The sequence below is a fragment of the Melanotaenia boesemani genome, chromosome 1 (assembly GCF_017639745.1).
Source record: "Melanotaenia boesemani isolate fMelBoe1 chromosome 1, fMelBoe1.pri, whole genome shotgun sequence".
Lineage (NCBI taxonomy): Eukaryota > Metazoa > Chordata > Actinopteri > Atheriniformes > Melanotaeniidae > Melanotaenia > Melanotaenia boesemani.
Window position 1 is genome coordinate 14057571 of NC_055682.1, and position 22079 is coordinate 14079649.

At 35.1% G+C, this 22079-nt stretch overlaps 1 protein-coding gene across 1 annotated transcript; it reads right to left on the reverse strand.

Moving 5' to 3' along the window:
- Nucleotides 1–6538: 6538 nt before the first annotated feature.
- On the reverse strand, nt 6539–12142 carry grpr (gastrin-releasing peptide receptor). The gene is made up of 4 exons (XM_041982998.1): nt 11772–12142; nt 8543–8894; nt 7885–7998; nt 6539–7603 (listed from the first exon to the last, which is right to left on the reverse strand). The coding sequence occupies exons 1-4, from the start codon at nt 12140–12142 to the stop codon at nt 7322–7324; spliced, it is 1119 nt and encodes a 372-aa protein (XP_041838932.1). The 3' UTR covers nt 6539–7321.
- Nucleotides 12143–22079: the final 9937 nt, after the last annotated feature.

The following is a 22079-nucleotide window of genomic DNA, read 5'->3' on the forward strand; positions in this document are numbered from 1 at the left end:
ATTTTTCAACCATCATAAAAAGGTCAGACATCACAATGTCTGAATGGCATCAAGCATAGAGGTGTTTGTGATTGTGATAAGCCACCCTCTGGCCGCTTGCTCCAATACCAACATTAAACCTCCTTCAGTGTTCCGGCCTATGTTTTATGACAACATCATCCTGCACTGTTATGCCATACCGGCAGAATTAAAAGGTCAGAATTAAAAGAGGCAGCTGGATACAGTTTTTGAAATTATAGAGACCTTTGTCTCCCTCTTCCTGTGGTGTTACAGTACTCCTGTTTCCTCAGTTTCTTGCTTCTACACAAAGTAGTCTAAACAATAAAAAGTAGCTCTTGTTCTGTGCTTTCTAAAGAAGATTATTCCAAATATTCTTCAAATCGTGCATGTTTAATCCTTTTTAAATAGACTAATGTCATGTTTTTTTGACGTAAACATCCACTCTTTAGGACACACATTGGTTGCTTTAAAAGTACAACCAATATGACATATGCAAATATGAGAACTCATTTCTGATTATCGAAAGGTTTTTCTAACAATTTAGCATAAAATTCTGTGACTGTATTTTTGTTGAAGCTTCAAACAAAACACAAACAATTCCTGTGTCAGCAATTCTAAATAAATTATAAATGGAAAATGGCCCATGCTGTGTGATACAACATTAACAACAGGCCATTAAAATGCCAAAATTAAAAAAGTTAAGACATTTTAATCCTTAGATATATTTTTTGTTAGTTCTGACACTTTGTGTTTGACTGCGTCTTAGACTGGAGTACATAACAAGGGTGCCAACAGCATCAAATCAATAATGATGCGGCGCCTGCATACACAAAGACTAACCTTTACAGTATTAGTTCTCTCATGTTTTTTCTTCTTTTTAAAAAAATTCTTAAGGCCCTGTTCATACAGAGATGCTGAAAGGAAAACTATTGAATTTATTTCAAAAGAAGGATCAAATACGGAGAGCAAAACATAGCAAATGTTACTGAGTTGGAATATTTTATTTCTATAAGCTGAATTACCAAGTTCTTAAAAACAGAGGAAGGAAAACAATATGTGGACTCGTATACCACAATCATGATCTGCTCTGTGGAGTACAGTATTTTTCCTCCGTTAATTATTCTTCCCACACGTTTACAATATGTTGTGAAGTTTCAAGCACCTTCACACATTCATTTACTAACCAGAAAAAAATCATATCAACATACATTTTAAGTTAGTTTTATTTAATCCTATTTATTTAATCCAGGTTTGTTGTGGAAGTTAAATCTCCAGTGCGCCGAAAAGGATTTCCAGAGAAGCAAAAACATGCTTTATTTAACAGTTAAATGTAGTCCTAACTGTGAGCTTTTCCTGGGCAGTTACACATCATATTTTTTCCCTCAGGGTCTGTCCATCTCTATCAGATCCCACACAAATACGTAGATGGCGCATATTGTGTTAAGAATACATTCTGGCACTACAGGTCCAAATGAATTATAAGTGACAGTGTTGTATATTTTCCTATTCATTAGTTATTTCCATGGAATTGCTTCTTTTAATGTTTTATTTCACTTTTTACTTTCATTTTCTGTAACCAACAATGTGTTTAGTTCAACAGGCTCTCGTGTACTACAATTTATATTAATCAAAGGAAGAGAAACCTGTTGTCAGGCTTTAGTAATGACTCCAACACAATGTGGTTTAAGACATTATTCTGACATTACTGATTGCAGCAAAACCAATCAGTACTTTCATAAAAGAGTTAAAATACAGTATTGAAATCCAAAACAAAGAACAAGAAAATGTGCAAGCCTACAAAAGTAATCCACAAGTAATTAGATATTTCACTTTTCTTTTAAAAGAAACCAGGCTTATCCTGTCAAGTAAAGTGATTCATCTTTGGTGTCTTCTTAAAACAGTTCACATTAAATAAAAAAAAAGGCCACAAAGCTGCAAAGAAATTGTGGGCCAAGAAAAGACTGCACCCCTTAGGCAGGCACTGCCAAATGTGCAAACATTACTGACATGTTTGCTGCAAGACCATTATCCGCACTCCTGCCTGATGAGAATGATGAGGATGATGAAGGTAGTCACAGTAATGTGGAAGTAGTGTCTTTGTGGTAATCAGAAGCTAAAGATGAGCTAACCTTCTGGGTTAATATTATTTAATAATGATGATGATACCCATAAGAAGTATTGTAAAGTTCAAGAGCTTATTCAAAGTTTTGTTGACACAATAAACAAATTCTGCACAAGTTCTGCTTACATTTTGCTACCTTGCTTGCTTTTACTTAATGACTAAAAGTGGATTTTGCTTTATTTTAGAATAACAAATGCAGGGAGATCACAGTGGTGTTTTGCTACCACTCTGTGCACACTTGTTAAAACAATTAGTTAATATTTGCTGATGGCAAGAATGCTAGTACTCCTCTGTTTTCTCTAATAAACTAAAAATATCTTTTAATGTGGGTGTAATGTGTTGTCTTATTGGATAAATGTCATTTTGCTAACCAACCATTCATGAGTATAAAAAGAGAAAAAAGCTGAAAGTGCTTTTCAGGACCTTGTAAAAAGATGTTTCAGAGCTATTGTGATGTATAACTAGTGCAAATAAATATCTGCTTTTAGTCATATATTTAAACTCTTTATGCCTTTTTGAAGACGCCATTGACAAATGTTGGCACTGGACATTCCTAAGGATTATTGTTGTAAATGATTTATAGTTTTTCTCTTTATTTTCTTCTAAACATTAAGACACTGAGCATCTCATCAGATATTCATAAAATCTACTCTGCGACATACTCAAGAAGTTTGCTCTCTTTTGCTTCAACAGGATTTCCCCACACATCTTTTAGTTTAGTGTTTTTTTGTTGGAATTGATCAATCATCTGATAAGTTATGTGTAATATATGCATGCTTTGTCTGTTCGTAACAAACAAGATACAATTACTTATCACTGGATTTGTTGCAGTTTAACTCAAACATTGCTCGTGTTTTCTCCTTTATGCTTTTACGTCGTTTCAATGTTTTTGAGGTGGGACACAGTTGATATTCATAATGACTGAAGCTCAAAGATGGGCATGTGCGATTATATCGTTAGAGCAGGAGCTAAAATCCTGCATAGCTGAGCAGGTTATTTTCACTTTAGCACTGACATTGGTTTTGACTGAAATGTAGTCATCACACTGAAAATCAGGAGCAGATGTGACTGTGCAGATGAAAAAAATTATTATGAGGATACAAGAAAACAGTAAAACTTTAAATGCACAAAATATTTTATATACTTGCTTGGCATGTTCTTGCCTGTTAAAAAGAAGGCTTGATGCACATAGAAATGGCTTTGCAAATTCTATATGACCCAGCAAAGCAGCACTGTTTTCTGTCTGCTGTTTCAACATCACTTCATGTGGCTCATCAGTGTTTTCCCAGCCATGATGAGATAACCCAGGACTTTCCAAGGATGAAAGTCATTTCTGACGAAAAGCTATATTTCTGTCTTATGTATGTCCAACATATTTTTTAATTAATTACTTTATCTACTTAAAAATAATTTTTCTTTTTTTTTTTTTTTTTTTTTTTTTTTGCTGTTTGTCTACCGTTAGAAAACTTCTTATACAACCACTGGCTACATAACATAAACTGCCACCTCCTGGGAGCACTATGCAGAGTGGTTTATACAAACCAATCAATGGAAACATGTTTTCCTCACATTTTTTTAATAATTTTTTTTAGATTGCTTCAGATTTGCTTCCTAAAATCATAGAAACTTGACTAATGACAAATAGTCTGGTAGACTGAGCATAAGTCTCACATAAAACCAGAAAATCATTAGCAGGTGAAGAAAAGCCAACCAAGTTGATTAAAATGTCACCATGTTTCACTTTTAGTGGTACATTTTTACAAAATATTAGTCCAAATTGAACCTCAAATTATAAAAGATAAATGCTGTTGTATGGCTCACGGAAATTCTAAACTTTTTTTCAGCTTTCTATTCTGCTGTCCATTCCCATTTAATTCACCGAGTTAGGGATGAAATAAACATTTCAGTCTTTTAAACCTTTGGAAAAATGATGTAGAAAAAAGTTTAAAATGGGTGCTGTTTGTCTACCTGGGAGTAGTGGTAGGAGCGGTACAAGTAAATGATGTGGCTGGGTAACCAGCACACTGCAAACAGACCAACAAACACCAGAATCGTCAAATAGAAATTGTCCATTTAAATTTTGTGACCATTTTTACCTAAACCAAGTTATTTCTGTGCCCAGCCACATTGCTTTAATTTATGTTCAACAGTGATGAAAAACGTAGTTTGAAAGCAACAGATAATGAAAAGGCAAAGCTGCCAAAGGCCTAAATCTGAAGACAATTTTTATTCTGGTAGTTGTGTTGATAGAAAGCTGGATGAGCCCACACCTTATCAAGAATTCCCTCCAGTGAAACATTATCTACAGCATTCATGACCAGAACCTCTGAGGAGTCATAACAACAGGAAGGCCATGTTTGACAGTCTGTGGTCTGACGGTATTTTGTTTTGTTTTTTTATTAAAAGCAGTCTGGCAAACACTGTGTGTTGCATTTAAGACATGCATAAACTTGCAAATCATATTGACCCAGTCAACAAGACATGCAGAGGCATACAGCAGTATTTTGATTCAATTTCAAAACTCAGTCAAGATGTTATCATTCAGCAGAGCTGCTATTACAAGCTAACAACCTAATTTCTGTTTTGTTTTGTTTTGTTTTTTGTTGTTGTTGTTTGTTTTGTTTTTTGTTTCTTTTCTAAAATTAAAAGATAATAACTAACCTTTATTTGCAGAAAACTTCCGAGTTTGAAGATGCCATGTTAGTTAGTAGCTGGGACCATGCAGGAAACAAATTTGCCAAGACACACCACCATTAAACAAAACATATCCAGACTGAATTGTGCATCCACTCATCAAAACCTGGGTAGGATATTCTCCCTCTGGGTAACACCAGATAAGAACACTGCAGTGTGATATGGCCACAGTGCAGAATAATATCCAGTGACAAAAACAGAACCTGTTGTTAATACAAGGTTAACAGGACTGAGACACTTTTGTGTCAATAAAAGCATCCACATTTTCTATTCATTATGCAGTTGAACATGGATCAGTCTGCACAATCAGACAATTGTTTATTGACTACTGAAGCCTTAGTGTGTATTGTCCTTGACAGATATATGTGAACTGCAAACACTTGTGAAAACGATTAAGAAAATATGAGGTAATGAATGTCCTGGAGAAGTTGCATGTGCAACTCCACAGCTAAATTCTGCCAAACCTCCCATTTTCCATGTTAAAACAAGACATTACTCCTTTGGTTCCTGTTTTACAAAATGCAGTGAGTATATTCTCATGTGCATAGTGTAGAGACGGTATAGTTTTCTAACTACTACATACTGTATGTTTAATGACTTGGGTACAAGTTGTTTGTGACTTCTGTAATCATATTTGAATGTTGTAAAAACAATAACTAGTACAGAACAAATTTACATTACCAGCCAAAAGTTTGGACACACTTTCCCATTAAATCCAGTGGGTAAGTGTGTCCAAACTTTGACTGTAGTGTATGTGTTTGTATGGAGACAATTTACAAGTATATCTAATCTTACTTGTACATGTCTGTGAGAACAAGTCAATCTGCAAGTCTGCAAATACAAGCCAACCACATGCCACACCTAACCTATTTGACTTTATCTATATTTTTTCTTTTTATCTGTCCTGAAATAGTGTGACACATTTCAAAATGGTTCCAGTGTGTGCAGGCCATGTTCTGAACCAATGGGATATCGGAGTAAGGGCCAATCCAGCCACCAGACCTTCCCTGGTCTTTGTGATATTTATTTTAATTTATTTCTTATTATTGATTCATTTGTTAGAATGCATGGCTGTTTATATTAGAAAGATGCAATAACATAAGTGTGTTTTGTAGGGTCAGAGCACGAACCACCACAGGCCGGAGCCATATCCACTCCCAACCAACAGTCTATCCTTAGTTATGTCTGGCCATAGCGTACATCCTAATCCTAATCCTAATCCTCATGCTAATACTAATGCTAATACTAATACTAATACTAATACTAATACTAAGACTAATACTAATACTAATACTAATACTAATAAATAATATCTTCTTAAAAGTTGATTTGTGATGTCAAATGAGTTCCTATTTAGGGAAAATCTTTTTAAAACAAATTCTGTTCTGTCTCTTTGTGCAAGTAGCCTTGTAAACTAATGTCTATTCCCCCATTCAGCAAGGTATACAAAAGGCAGGAAGGAAAAGCTTTATAATTACAGAAGTGACTCGTGTAACATTAGTGACTTGTATTCACAGACTGACAGTGTTATTACATACATGCAAAGCTGTAGATTTTAACTGAACTTTCACACATTCAAATAAAGTGATAGAAGTAACAAGACATATGGGCAGAATTTTGAACATAGGGGTTATAAAAATGGAAGTCCCAGTCATTTCCTCATATATTCCTGTATGTAGTCATTTTTGCATCAAGTAGATGAAAAAAAAAGATGTTTCCCATAACAGCAACAAACGGATCATTTTCATCATTTTCAAAAGACTGAGTTTATTCAAAGGACAGACAACATTTAAAATGCATCTTTGAAGATACAGTTAAAGTTTTACAGTAATCACCACATCTGATATTAAGAAAGATCAAATACAGAAATATGGTGCAGAAAGAACATTTAACATCAATATTCAGTACACCAGCACAGAATACCATATCTTAAAGCACATAAAGCTTACTTTTGGGCAAAATCATAACAAAAACATTCACTGGTTATAAAATAATTTTTAAAAAGTAATCAAATTGATTGCATAACTAGGTTCCTTTTGTCTACACAAATTAAAGTTTGGCGTGACTAGCCCGGGCTGTGAGCTGGTTCTGCCAAATAAATGACATCTACCAGCTTTTTTTTTTATGTTTTAGGACCTAATAATTATATTAAACAGTGGGTAGGTTATTAATCATATTAATTACAAGTATTAGTAAACAAAACAGTAGCACTTCTAAACATAAAGTTCTAACCAATCAGTTTGTTAAATTATGCAAGGTTCTGATAATTCATATAATGAGCACAGTTATCCAATCATTTCAAAGGAACACCAACAACAAAATGAACTAAATACTTTACGTGCATTCAGCTATTAGTTAAGACAAACCATTCAATAAACATGAGCATCACCACAATAGCTTTGTTAGTTTTCTGAGCTCATGATGTTTCATAGGTCTTTATCATTTTAAATTGAGAACAAAAGACACAGGAAAAATTCTGCACACAAACAGTACATATTCACACTCTTACACACAGTCCTCCTGATAGAGCTGTCTGCCATTGATCATGGTCAGACTTGCTACGGAGTGATGTGTGCTGTGGATGGAAGTCACACGTGTGTTATAATGCGTTGGGCTCTGTGGGGAGTGTTGGAGGATCAAACGACAGCAACAACACAGTTGTTGGTTGAACTGTTTCTTGAAGGTCTTGCTAAGCAGGTAAAGAGCGAACGGGTTGATGCAGGAGTTTGTGAAAGCCAGAATACGAGCCACAACGCTGCATACGAAGTGAGCCAGCGAGGTGTCCACCTGGCAGAAAACAGAGAAGGTGAAGAGCTTGTGTTCTTATTGTTTTCCATATGTAATGCTTATATGAGTTTTTACATAATATTAGTCCAGACTGAACCTCAGATTATGAAAGATAAGTCCTGTTGTTTGGCTTATGGAAATTCTAAACTGTTTTTCAGCTTTCTGTTTTGCTGTCCATTTCCATATAATTCACAGAGTTAGGCAGGATATAAACATTTCAGTCAGTTAAACCTTAAGAAAAAAAACTTGGACAAAAGTTTAAAAAGGTGCTTTCTGTCTACCTGGGAGTAGTGGTAGGAGCGGTACAAGTAAATGATGTGGCTGGGTAGCCAGCACACTGCAAACAGACCAACAAACACTAGAACCGTCTTGGCCAAGCGCTTTCTGGATTCAACCTGTTGGTAACAGAAAACTCATTCAGACAGATAGATAGTGACTTATATATGACTTATATATGACTTATATATGACTATATATATATATATATATATATATATATATATATATATATATATATATATATATATATATAAAATTAAATTGTTATTAAATTATCATAGTGGGAAATAAATGCATGAATAGATTATCTATTAATAATTTATTTAAAATGTAATTTAATTTCACATAAAGACATATATAATGTTTTTCAGATTTTAATTCATAATGAATTAATTATGAATTAATTGTCTCTGTCAGTCTCACCCATTAAACATAATGGGCAAGGTTAAGCTTAAGAGTGTTAACAACGGCTCTGAGGACTGGTGTGAAGTTAAGACTTCCGCTGAAATGGCCCTTTTTTCTTGTACTTTTACTTTTTTAATCACAGTAACTAGCAGGTATAGCACAATAAAGTTATATCTATCTATCTATCTATCTATTCATATCAAATTATATTCCATCTGGTTCAGGCGCTTTGCTTGTTACAGTTTGAGCACTAGCCTGTCGCCTCGCATGCATGTTCCCCTCCACAGGAAGGTTAGAGGCGCTTCGGAACAGGCTGTGGGCGATGAAGGTGTAGTACATGGATATCACCAGCAGGGGGATGACGTAAAAAATGAGGAAGGAGGCCATGGAGTGGATCTGCGGGTGCAGTTTCCCAGCATGGGGATAGGGAGCGCAAGTGACAAAGCTCTCATTAGTGGAGGTAACGTTGAAGGTGTGGAGGTCAGAATAAACAGCTTCCGGTATAGCCAAGATCAGGGAGATGACCCAGATAAATGCTGCTCGCAGGACAATGCTGGTGGTGGTTGTTGATGTTTGGATGTCCAGAGGCTTCACAATGGCCCTGTACCTGATAAACAGATAAATTGTAGTGGTGGGGATTAAATCTTTGGTTAATATATATTCAGTACAAATCACCTGAAATATATTATTAAAATGTTAATAATAAAAAAAAACAATAACTTATTGACATGGAGCAAATGCATATTTTTCAAAATAATAAATTCCCTGTTACTTCAATTTACATCTGGGCATCTTTCTTTTATGTTACTAACTTAAAAAATTTCAGAGAAAAATCTGTCACAGGTAGTACAGAACAAAAAGGCTAAAAGAACAAATACATTCATTTCGGTCTTACAACTTGGTCAACAATGTTATATTGAACTTGTGAAAGTGATTAAGAAAATATGAGGCAATTAAAATAATGCATAGAAGTTGAAGTTGACCTGCTGATGTCATGAATATTTATGCACACACAGATCATTATTAAATCTTCAACAGTTCATCCCAGTGACAGGAGAAGGCAATCAGATTAAATTAAAGTGAAAAGTTTGTATGTCTTTGTCCACTTCACTATACAGGTTCCATCTTTATGTTCTAGTCACTTCAAATGACTATGGCTGCAGGTATTGAGTCCAAAGGGCTTCATTGTACCATCTCGTTTGGGTAAGGAATGAACCAAACTAAGGCATTAATCTATCCAGTCTAAAGTAAATTTTCTGCACATTTTTCACATACATGCAAAACCTAAGAACCCAGAACATACTCTAGAGATCTCATCGTACCTAAGAACTCAGATTATCCCCTGAAAAAACTGGAAAATTTTTCTTATGAGAGGAACATTTGGGCAACTTTCCTTAGCCTGCTGGCTCCCAAGCTCAACACCAGAAAAGGGTCCAGTAAAAGGCCAGTAAAATAGCTGGTCCACAACAATTCCTTTAGCCATAAAATACAATTTTAGGTAAAAAAAAAAGAAAAAAATTGAAGGATTTTATCAACAAACCTTTTCTTTCTTTTTTTCAAATCTTCAATTTTTCAAGTATTTTTATTTTAATACAGTGGTGAATAAATTTAGTAAGAACAAAACACCACTTGAAAAACTACTTTATTTGTGACTAGCTCAGGCATGCCACAAAAATACAATAGGACCAACAGGAGCAAACACTATAGAATGGTATAGAGAAGCGAAGCAGTGTTGCTCAGTTTTGTGCTCATAGTGCTGCATTTTTTTTGTCACAAATTGAACTTTAAGATGACTAAATTTTCTGTCCCTCATATCAGACTCCATAGTGGAACTGAATGTCTGAGATTACTGCATAAATAAGTTGGACTAAGCTGAATATTTTCCACATAGTTAAATGTACAATAAAATACTGTATAATAACATGAATAGCTCTAAAAATAGACTACAGATACTTATACATGTACAGTGTCCTGGCAACAGTGCGTAGGCTTTAAAACATCTCAGGGCCACTTGAATTAAACGTATTTTATAAACATTATTATTATTATTATTATTATTATTATTGTTATTATTATTATTATTATTATTATTATTATTATTATTATTATTATTATTATTGTTATTATTATTATTATTATTATTATTATCATAAAATTATATAAAAGATATTTGGTCTTTTTTCAAATGAATTATTAACAAGTAAGTAGGAACACTTATTCCTGTCTTGAAAGAAATATCTAAGTGAACAAATGGAATGAAATAACTACTGAAAAAATGGATCCAAAATCACTATTGTATGTCAAATTTCATTCTTCAGTTACCATTTCAAGCTGAGCAGAAACATATAAATTACTGATTGCCACTGAGAGAAACGGTTCAACCTCTGAAATGATTGACTAATAAAAGACTAAAATGACAAACATGTAGTGTCCCAGTCTCTCTTAACAAAAACATGTTTTTCATACTAGCTCTAGTTTATTATTAGCCATTAATAACAGCAGAAATGGCTTGAGCAGAGGTTAATAAGAGGTCATTGTTGCCTTCGGTGACAAGAGGCAAGTGTCCAAAGATACAAGATAACAGGAAAAAGAGCTGAGACGTTTGAATAGCTATTTCATCAAAACGTGTTCCCACACTCACATCATGAGCACAAGTGATTAAAACTGCATATGTGATAAGCTTCAGGGCTACCCAGATCTTTTTCACTCAGGTATTACAGAGAGGCTCAAATTAAATCATTCTGGAAACATTAACTCAACTCAACTCATCTTTATTTATATAGCACGTTATCAAGCACATAAGAGCAACCCAAAGTGCTTTACAAAATTAAAAATGATGTAAGAACACAAGAATCAAACCAACAAAACAAAACAAGAAACATGTTTAGCTCAAGAAAACAATTAAAAAAAAACATAAAAAGATGTATGACAAAAATAAAAGCACATTACAATAATAAAGAATAGATCATACTAAAACAATGACACATAAAATCATATCAAAACTACCAGAAAGGCTAAAAGACTTAAAGTTATTTCAAATTAAATATTACTGGTTAATAGCTGCTCTATCCAAGTTTTCCATGGACAGTTGGTGCTTTTAAAATAGACAGTTAAAAAAAAACACAACAACAAAAAAAGAAAGTTATCACATTTACATCCATCTAGATTTGAAATGACAACGGGTTTTATTATTTATTGACAGCTAACGTAGTTTCTTTATTTTTTATTTATTTATTTGCTTATTTTTCCCTGAAACTACTGATTCGATTCCTTGGCAACAGACCTGGACAGAATGTCCACGGCTGTATGCTTTTGCTGATCAGAACACGTGTAAATATTTTTCTTTAACACCAAGCTTGTTTGCTAAATGAATAAATAAATAAATAAATGTTAGACTTTAATTAGATAATTACCTTGCCGTGGTACAGCCCAAGTTTTTTGTTAATGTGATGAAATATTGATAATAACAAAAACAGCAGCCTACCTGTCTGCGGAGAGGGCTGTAAGTGTAAACACAGATACCCCAACCGAGGTGAGCTGGATGAAAGGGATGACTTTACAGCCCACTCTGCCGAACAACCACTCCTCTGACAGGAAGCGGCTTGCATCCACTGGAGCGCAGGTCACCAGCAACAAAACATCCCCGAGCGCAAGACTTGACATGAAGAGATTCGGCACACTGCGGGTGGATTTGGCAGAGCAAAACGTCTTGATAAGCGTGATGTTGCCAATTAACCCTAACACACTGATAGCACCGTAAACGGTAGCGATGGCCACGCCGGTGTGCCACATCGTCCGTGCCGAGCTCTGGAGAGTAGTGACGCTGCGCGACGCGTTGTGGTACAGAAGCTCCATCACTCCCACAGTCAAACCAACCAGCAGCTCAAGAGGCTGACTATTTTTAAACACTTGACCATACCGCTGACATAGGCACCAAGAAATATCAGGGAGGAAAAATGACTGGTGAAAGTTGTGTCCAACTGGGGTTTGAGCGCGGAGCTGCCATCTGGTGCGCTCAAAGTAACACAACACCAAAACTGCACGATCAATCTGTGCCTCTGTTGGACAGATTGGACCAAAAAGAGTTAAAAACTGCAAATAAAAAGTTCTGTAAAGTCAGTGGGTATATCAATATCTATCTGTTTAACACGCATGTTATTTATTTATTTTTCTTTATTTTTTTGTTTATATTTGTATTTTCTTTTATATCATGACCTGTTAAACTGTTGCTTTTTTCCATCTGGTACTGTATATATATATATATATATATATATATATATATAGAGAGAGAGAGAGAGAGAGAGAGAGAGAGAGAGAGAGAGAGAGAGAGAGAGAGATTTACATTTATTCTAGCACACCCTGGTGTTCTATTTAATTGAGATCTGATGACTATGGAGGACATCGAAGTATGAGAGCTTATTAACATGTTTAGGAAACCAGTTTAAGAAGATTTGAGCTTTGTGACACTGTGCATTATCCTGCTGGAAGCAACCACCAGAGAATGAATACACTGTGATCATAAAGGGATTGACATAATCAGTAGCAATACTCAGGTATGCAGTGGTGTTTAATCTATGTTTAGTTGGTACACTTTGATATAAAAGCAGGATGGACTCATGATTTCATGTTATTTTGACCTTACCATCTGAATGTTGTAGCTGAAATATTTTCTCTTTTTCAGACATTCTCTGTATACTCTAAAGATGGTTGTATGTGAAAATGCCAGCAGATCAATATGCCACATTCAAACTCACCAAAATCTTCTTTCTTCTATTCGGATTCTCTGCTTCAGCAAGTTGTCTTGACCACATGCCTGATTAGGTATTTGTGTTAACTAGAAATTGCCTGTTAACTAGACATAAGTGTACCTAATAAAGTGGTCAACGAATACATAAATCCTGCAAATATATTTATTAAATCAGCTCTGACCATAAATATATTTTAGTTGAGCTCTATTTTGCAATAATTCAGTCATGACAAAATTACACAAACTTTAGATCTTAAGCCATCAGTTCCATTAGATGACAAGTTAAAATACAGATTCTTAAATACATTAATAAATTTATCAAAAATAATCTTGAAAGTGACATGGTGTACTCAGTACCAATTTTTGTGATAATCATACTTTCTGAGGAACCAAGATTAAAATTAATATCTATTATTAGACAAAAGGTATTTAAGACCTATGACAGCTTTTTACTTCATCAAGGGGAGATTATGATCTTAAGTCTCATAAAGCTAAAGCCTGATTATCTGTGCTCAATTTACAGTCTGTCATTTGCAACTATGACCCATATGATCAAAAATTATTAAGATGCATTAATTAGACACTGGGTCCTGTTATGCTTCTATATGAGGGATAGAATATGTGTTTTTGTAGACCAAGAAGCTAAATTTACCTCCTGAAGTTCTGTCTGTCTATATGACAAATACCACCCTGAAGTGAGAGATGTCTCCATAGAAACCCTCAGCTGCTGCAGGATAATAGAGCTCCACAGGTGTAAGAGGTGAAAATCAACTATGAGGTCATCAGTAGGTAGTCAAGTAGAGAAATAATCCACAATATACCACTTAGAATCGCACTGAAGCATTCATTCAATAGAAAATACATAGGAACAACAAAGACTGGTGTGACGCGTTACGCAGAGAAAGAACATCTCTAATCCATGTCTTTTTCTTTGGTCTGTCAAGAGCTGCCAGGAAATTTTACATGCTGCATTTATATGACATATTAAATGAAAGGTGAGATGGGCTCTGCAGTAATTGTGTAGAAATGAGATAAGAAAGCCAGGAGAGCAAAAGATTTAATTGGTCATAGAATGAAGCAAAAGAGAAGCAATGGGTGAGTAACAGAACAGCAAGCTCTTTCACTTGCACAGATTAAAAGTAGCAGTATTATTAATAATAATAATAATCACAATCATAAATAATAATAATAATAATAATATAATAATAACAATAATAATAATAAATAATAATAATAATAATAATAATAATAATAATAATGGCCAAGGTAAAGTGTTTCAGCTTCAGTCACTCGATATGTGACAACAAATAAAGAAGGGTGACACCTTCATAGAGAATCCTTAACTGTAATTTTAAAGTTGATTTTTGTTACGTTTAACAGGTAAATATAGAACATACATAGAGTGAAATCTTTTCCAATCATATTTCTACCATTCCATCATCAACGTCGGGAAGAACAGGGAAGAGTACACCCTGCCCCCCTTCCACATCAATGGAGACCAGGTGGAGAGAGTGACATGTTTATATCTCAGAGAACCTATCCTGGTTCACTAATCCCACAGCTGTTAAAAAGAAGGCCCAGTAGTGACTTTGCTTCCTGAGGATCCTGATGAGGAACAAACTGGAGCAAAAGATGTCACTGGGCTTTTGTGTGCTAATGTAATGTAAAAATGTAATGTAAAAATTTAAAAAGTAGAGATGTGCATGTAGTTGCTCAGTCTAAATCTAAATGCTCATCCTAAATCTAAATGAAGATTTCAAAACAGAAGGGCCAATATTGTTACTCCCTTTCAAGCTATTGATTAACAAACCTCAACTCTCAGTTATATAATTGGTTTAGAGCAAATAAATGAATATACTTATTTTAGAAACAATGTGATTGCAACAGTTACAACTTAAACCATCCCAGTGAGATTCATTTCTTCCCAATAATATGTCCAGACCTCTGTGATACAGTGTTGTGATTGATGGTATGAAATCCAGCACTGAGATCCAACAGGACTAGTTCAGACATGAATCCATTACGCCACATGGAGCTCATGGTGACTTTTACCAAACATGTTTCTGTGCTGTGGATCTTGACTGAAACTTTTCAAACACATTACTTCTGTCTTTATGGGAACAGAGTTAAGTTGAAATATTTTTTCCATCTTTGTATGACTAAGAAGTAAATATTTAAGCCTTAGTAGATTTGTTTTATCTGTTTGCAGAATAACTGTTGCAGACAGAGCAGCACAGGCTGTAGTCTTACCAAGAACCATGAGTGTGTGTGCTGCTCTGAAGATAGAATGCTTACCAGATGGCAAACCTCAATATCTTAAAATTGTTCTTTCAGTTTTGTGTAATTTAGCTTAGGCTGACAAACTTTTGTCAAACAGGTGATATTGATCCATATTTAATGACACTGACAAAAGTTCAGTAATCTCCAGATCTACTCATTTGGTTTCTGCACCTACTCAAGTTAAGGTTAGGTGGTTTGTTATTCTCTTTCTTGCAACATAAGTCTAATTGTTACCAAATAATAAATAATAGAGAAAGAAGAAAACAATAATAAAAGAAATGTAGGCTCTAAATACTACAAACCACTAGAGTTTAAACTGAAAGCGATTTATATTAAATTTGACAAACAGCTAAATGCAAAACATATCAACTAGTGGTCAGCAAATCCATAAAGCTGCCTCACGCAGGAGTTTCCTTAAAAAAACCAGGTATGCTGGATGATAAGACAAGCAAAAACATGTACGGTGGGTGGAACAAAAGCGTAACTTGTACAGCAATTGGTGATGAGCATATTTAGGACACCCACTTGAGTTTATTGTAATTGAAAACAGCCAAACAGAGAAAAGTTTGCATTATTTTAATGATTTTTACCATGGAGAAAAAGACTTCTGCCTTGGCTCTGCTGTTTGTATTGCTGAGTATTCCTGTAAGAAATTACACTTTGCTTGGTTTGCACTGTTATTGAAGAAGGACCACAACTGCTTCTACAACTTCAGGTTCATCTTCCAAAGAAAAGAGTAGATCTTAATAGAGCTAGAAAGTAAATTGTTCTGCACTTTCCTTCAGTGATGGGAGAGCAGATGGGGAGCATTGGAGTGAGGGAGGTCAACAGCAAATGTTGAAGGCTAAACTGTTTGATTATTAGGTTTTTAATTTAATTTAAGCTTTTCTCCATGATTCTGACCTGTTCACCTCTTTCACCAAGTCTAAACAATGTTTTTTCTCAAAACAGAAAAGGTACCTTTGTCATCAACATGGACACTTTATTTACTTGGCATTTTTGTGAACTGAAAGATTATTGGATGTCAGTTTTTGTTTCCTCTGCTTTTTCTACTGATGTGATTGCCAAACAAATACACAAACACATTATTTAAAATATACAGAAAAAGTATAGCTAAATTAAGGTGAGTTTTTGCCCATGCAAAAAATTTGTGTTTTAATGTGACTTAAGGTTTAGATCACTTTGAAACCAACCAGAAACTTATCAAATATCAAATTTCAGCTTAGTTTGTTATGATTGTGTGACTTTTGTGGATTAAATCTATATATTCTAAATTGTTTTAAACAGAACGGTCACATAATATGCAATAAGCCAAAACAGATTTAAAACGTCACTTAAAGTAAAACTAATTGGCACATCCTATGTTTTTTGCAGTTCTTTGACAAAATAGTTGACATTGCTAATGCTGTACAGGAGAAATGAGCTGTGCATGTCAAGTGTGTGTGTGTGTGTGTGTGTGTCTGTGTGTGTGTGTGCACGCACCCATGCTTTAGAGGAGTTTTTTAGAACATTAGCATGAGGAAACAGGGAAGGGGGTGCATCTTCTGAACAGCATGAGAAAGATTAAATTAGCCCCCCTATGTGCACACAAACATAAAAAGAAAATTGAAGAAAAGCAGTCAATTACTAACAGAAGAAAATGTGTGAAACTAACTGCAAATAATGAAAAAATAGATGACAGATGAGGGGGAAGAATAACCATGGTGAGCAACTCAATTCTCACCCTTCTCTAGTGGAACAAAATAAGTCTCTATTCATACAGAAATGCAATAACTATACATAAGGCCACAAAAGACTACAGACTACAAGAACTGTTTGTTAGCAGCCAGTCACTGCTACAGCATGCTCCAAGACGCACACGAAGACAGAAAATCTTGCTTGTTACATACCAAGAATCAAGAAATTTGTTCTTTTTCTCAAAGATCCTTCACGGTTTCCATAGGATGCTTTGACAAGGCTTTGCCAAATGAAATGAAGCTATACAAAGGGATGACAGCTCTATATTTAATAACATTGTCTTAATATAGATTAAGGCTCTACTGAAATGTGTTTCTTAAAAACTATTCCATATGGTTTAAGCAGAGAGTAATGTAAGATTTTGTAAAAGTTTGAAAATGAATAACTGACAAAGTCTGACAAATTAGCATTGATACCAATACTGGGTTGAAAACCTGTTTGACTCCTCTGCATGACGATACATATTTGCATAATCAAAATGTACAATCATTTATTCCAAAAGAACTGAAAAACTGCATTGGTTGATTGAAATAACAGCTCTGTACTGGTTGTCCATATGTTATAATAAACATTTACATCATGATAGCGGTGACATACAGTACATGCATATTTTAAGCAACTCACTCTTTGTCTTTCATAGGGAGGCGTCCAGTATTTATATAATATTTCCAAAGAGACCACAGGATACTACATCTGCACGTGAAGAAACATGATTTGTGCTCCTACCTGCAACATCACCCTGACTATCAAGTCACCCAGGTAATATTTTAGAGACATGTTACCACTAAAATGAGATAAGTGAAGTTTGCAGCTAATAGCTACTATTTTACGCTTTTAAAACTGTTATGTTTGCCATTTTTTCAGTTTATTAAATTATTTGGAAAAACTAAAGGTTGTAGCATCTTTTATGCTTAAGTGAGGCATACACTCCCTGGCAACCTTCTTAGGTCCACCTGTTCATTTGCATCTTAACACTAATAGTTAATCTCCCAATCATGTGGCTTCAACTAAATGCTATTAGGCTCAGACATAGTCAAGACAACTTGCTTAAGTTCAAATGGAGCATCTAAATGGAAAAAAGAGGCATTTAAGTGAGAGAATATGGCGTAGTTGTTGGTATCAGATGGGCTGGTAACCCTGGATCTAGTAGGTTTTTAATGCACAACCATCTCTAGGGTTTACAGAGAATGGTCTGAAATAGAGAAAATATTCTGAGTGTCAGTCGTCCGGATAAAAATGTCTTGTTAATAACTTAGCAAACAAACACATACTTCTTAAAATGATACAAGTACTAAACCTAAAATTTATAGAGGAAAAAAAAACACATTCACAGTCTAAAGAATCTCTGAAAGATGTTCGACAAACCTTAAGAAGTATTGTTCAACACCACTTTTAAAGTTTACAAGACAGTCTGGCTGTTTGGTATAAAAATTTAGATAATGAGCAGAAGATTGACTGGATGACAAGTGAATGGATTTGCAATTCACCCTGAAGATAGCCCTGCAATGATCTGGTGATCCGTCCAGGGTGTACCCTGAAGGTAACATTTGTTCAGCACCAAAATGTCGGACTATTTATGTAGCCATATAAAAATTAATGTCACTATTTAAGTAAATGAGTGTCTTTAACCTGCTGCATATCTGTGCTCACTTCAGAGTCTGTCAACATAAACTTTGACCCATGTGGTCCAAAACTGAGTGAGATCCATTGTCAATGGAATAAGTCCTGTTACACCCCTGTGTGGTACATTAGGTGCTTTTGTTTGTTTTGTTTTGTTTTTGATTGAATGTACCTCCTGGAGCTCAGTCTGACTATATCCAGCAAACATCTTTCTGTAAAGATGTGTCTCCATAGAGAACTCCAGCTGATGCAGGTATAATGGAAAATAAACATTTATCAGGTCATCAGCAGGTAGTCAAGCAGAGACTTGATAATAAAAAAAATACAGCGTAGAGGCACAATGAAACATTAATCTAACAGAAACAAGAAAGACCAGTAATCCGGCATTGAAGCAATATGGTTTCCAGAGAAACGGCATCTTTCATCTACTATCTTGTTCTGTCAATAGCAGCCAGGAGGTTTTACATGCTGTAATTTATTGAGATCTTAGATGAAGGGTGTAGTGGGCTCTGCATGCACTGTGTGGATGTATGATGAGAAAGCCAGGCTCAAAAAATATTGAGCTATTCAAAGAATGCAGCAGCAGAAAAGCAACGGCTGAGCAATAGAGAAGGAAACATTTTTCCTTTTGCACAGGTAGTAATATCTATGATGATGATGATGATTTTGTATTTCTACATCAACACAAACACATTTCATCTTAAGGGAGCATTTGAATATACAGCTTACATGGGTGATAACCAGTGGTGGAGCTCTGTGTATCTACATAAACAATGTTGAGTGTACGAACTGCTCTGTGGTGGATAGACGCTGCTCTGAGGCTGTGGAACATATATTAGTAAAATGTCGTCCTCACTATTTGCTGCGGAACAATAGTTCCAAACAATTAGACACACAATCTGCTTACCTCCCTGCCCTCAGGTAAGAGGCTGCATCTGGGCATAAACATCCAGAGTGATAAACAGCATTTATACATTATAACTACATTTATACATTGAAACAGTAAGAATGCTGAACAAATCCCCCCACACTGAGCACTTATTTTAACAACATACAATGAATGCAGTATCTGTACTGTACCACCCTTAAGCTGTGTTTATCCCGCTATATAATGTGCAATAATGTATTTTGTCTGTGTTTGTCATTCTATTTAGGTATTTCTTTATGTATTCTATTTTACTTTATTTTAACTTTTATTTTTATCACTTTTAGCTTCATACACAGAGACCCGAGTAACTCTGTTTTGTTCAACCATGTCAATGGTTGAATAACAATAAAGCTGAATATGAGTATAAGTATTTGTTATGGTCCCTAAATAAAAATACAACTCAACACAAAAGAAACCATAACATACAGGTAAGACCACCACCAAGTAAAGAAGGTTCATTGCAACCAAAAATAACAAAGGAAATGGGAGCCCAGGCCAAAAAAACAAAAAAAAATGAAAGAAAAGGGGAGCAGACTGCAAACCAGCCACACAGTTGGCCGTAGGGATCTGGGTTTCTCCCCAAACCAAAAGTCCAAACCAAACCCAACTTCATTGTTAAAGATAGCCAAAAGGCCGTCCTGCTGGGACCCAGAAACTTTGCCAGCAGTTTACACTAAACTACCTAAACAGTTCTCATTGGCCAGATTTAAGTTCCCAAAATAAGCAATAATACAAAAAGATAAAATTCAATTACACTTTATTTTAAAAAAAATTCAGTGCAAACAATAAAAGATCTCATCTTTCTTAAAAGAACCTTTTTAGATGTGACGTCAGTGTGAGGCTCAAAACATAATTTGTTGTCAAGAACCACACCCAAATATTTATAGCTGTCCACCTTCATGACAGCAGCTGCTTTTATAAAAGTAGATGGCGAGTTTGGTGGAGACTTTGTTAAATCTTATCTTAAAATATCATATCTTTGGTTTTAGACACATTTGGAGTTATCACACTACCCTACAAAATCATCCATAATAATGAAGATGCTGTTTCACCACCTTCAAGAAAGCTAATGATAGCCGTGTCGTCAGTGTACAGACTGTATAAAAGTGGAGAGAGACAACAGCCCTGTGGAGAACCTGTAGAGAAGGGGAGCACATTAGAAAATACATTATTTAAAGTCACACAAAATCCAGCCAATTAGATCTGGACGAAGCTTGAAGTTATCAATTAGCCTTTCAGCCAGTAAATAAGGTAGTATGATGTTGAATATGGACCAAAAATCCACAAACAAAACTCTGGTAAGAGTTTTAGTGCCTTCCAAGTGCATAAACTACAAATGCAAGAGAGTAACCACAGCATCCTCCACCCCTCTACCCACTCTATTTGTAAATTAAAATGGGTCAAGATAGTGTTAAGCCTGGGATAAAATGTCCTTAATGATCTTTTCAAAAGATTTCATAACAAGAGAGGTCAGCACTACAAGTCTGAAATCATTTAATGCAGCAGGGGAGATGTACTCAGGCACAGGAACAATTACAGAATGTTTCCAAATCTTGGGAACAGTCTGCAACTTTAAAGACTGCAAGAAAATGTAATGAAAAATTACATTTAGCTCATTTGCGCATAATTTTAACTCCCCAAATTTCCCTGAGGACTCTCCAAAGGGATTAATAAAGTATTTCTATTCTATTACCACAGATACTGTCAGGACCCACCCTAACCCTCACCCATCGGTGGTGTCTGCTGTTATCTGCAACTTTAATCATGTGAATATGTCTTACCAACTCGTAATTGCAGTCTACATTTTTTAGCATTTGTTAGATAAGCTAGATAAAATAGTCTGTTGAACCAGTTACCAGTGGGAAACAAAACAACACAAAATAACTTCCTCAAGCAAACTTCCGCAATTCAGCCTCATTTCAAATTGCCACACTTTACAACAGAAATTTATTTTTGTTTTCTTTTTAATAAAAAGTTTCAAACCTGGCAAAGTCAGTGGTTGTGTTAATTTCTCTCTTCATGACACGTTTTACAACTTTCAAGGTAAAAGTTACACAGTATTAAAACCATAACCACTTTGAGAAAAGGGTGAAATGCTGATTGTCTTCTCTGTCAGATCTGTTCTTTGCACATTGTTTCTTGTTCTAAAATCTTATACCTTTGGCATTTAAAACAAAAGTCCATATAAGGCTGAACATAAACCATGACAAATGTGTGCTTCTCTCTAAATAGGATGTTCCCAAATGAGCAATGGACACTAAAACATGTCTTTCGTTTTTGTTGGTAGCTTATTTGTGTATGTGAGTCACAAAGCACTTCCTGACTGATACAGTCTTGTCAAACGAGTTTGACTGGGGGAACACTTTGTCCCAACAGCACATTTTATGCTTCTGCTCCAGCTTCATTCTCTGTCTATAGTTTGGTCAATCCTTTGATGCTCCTTTTCATCTTTTTCTTATAACAAAAGTCTGATAGTTAAG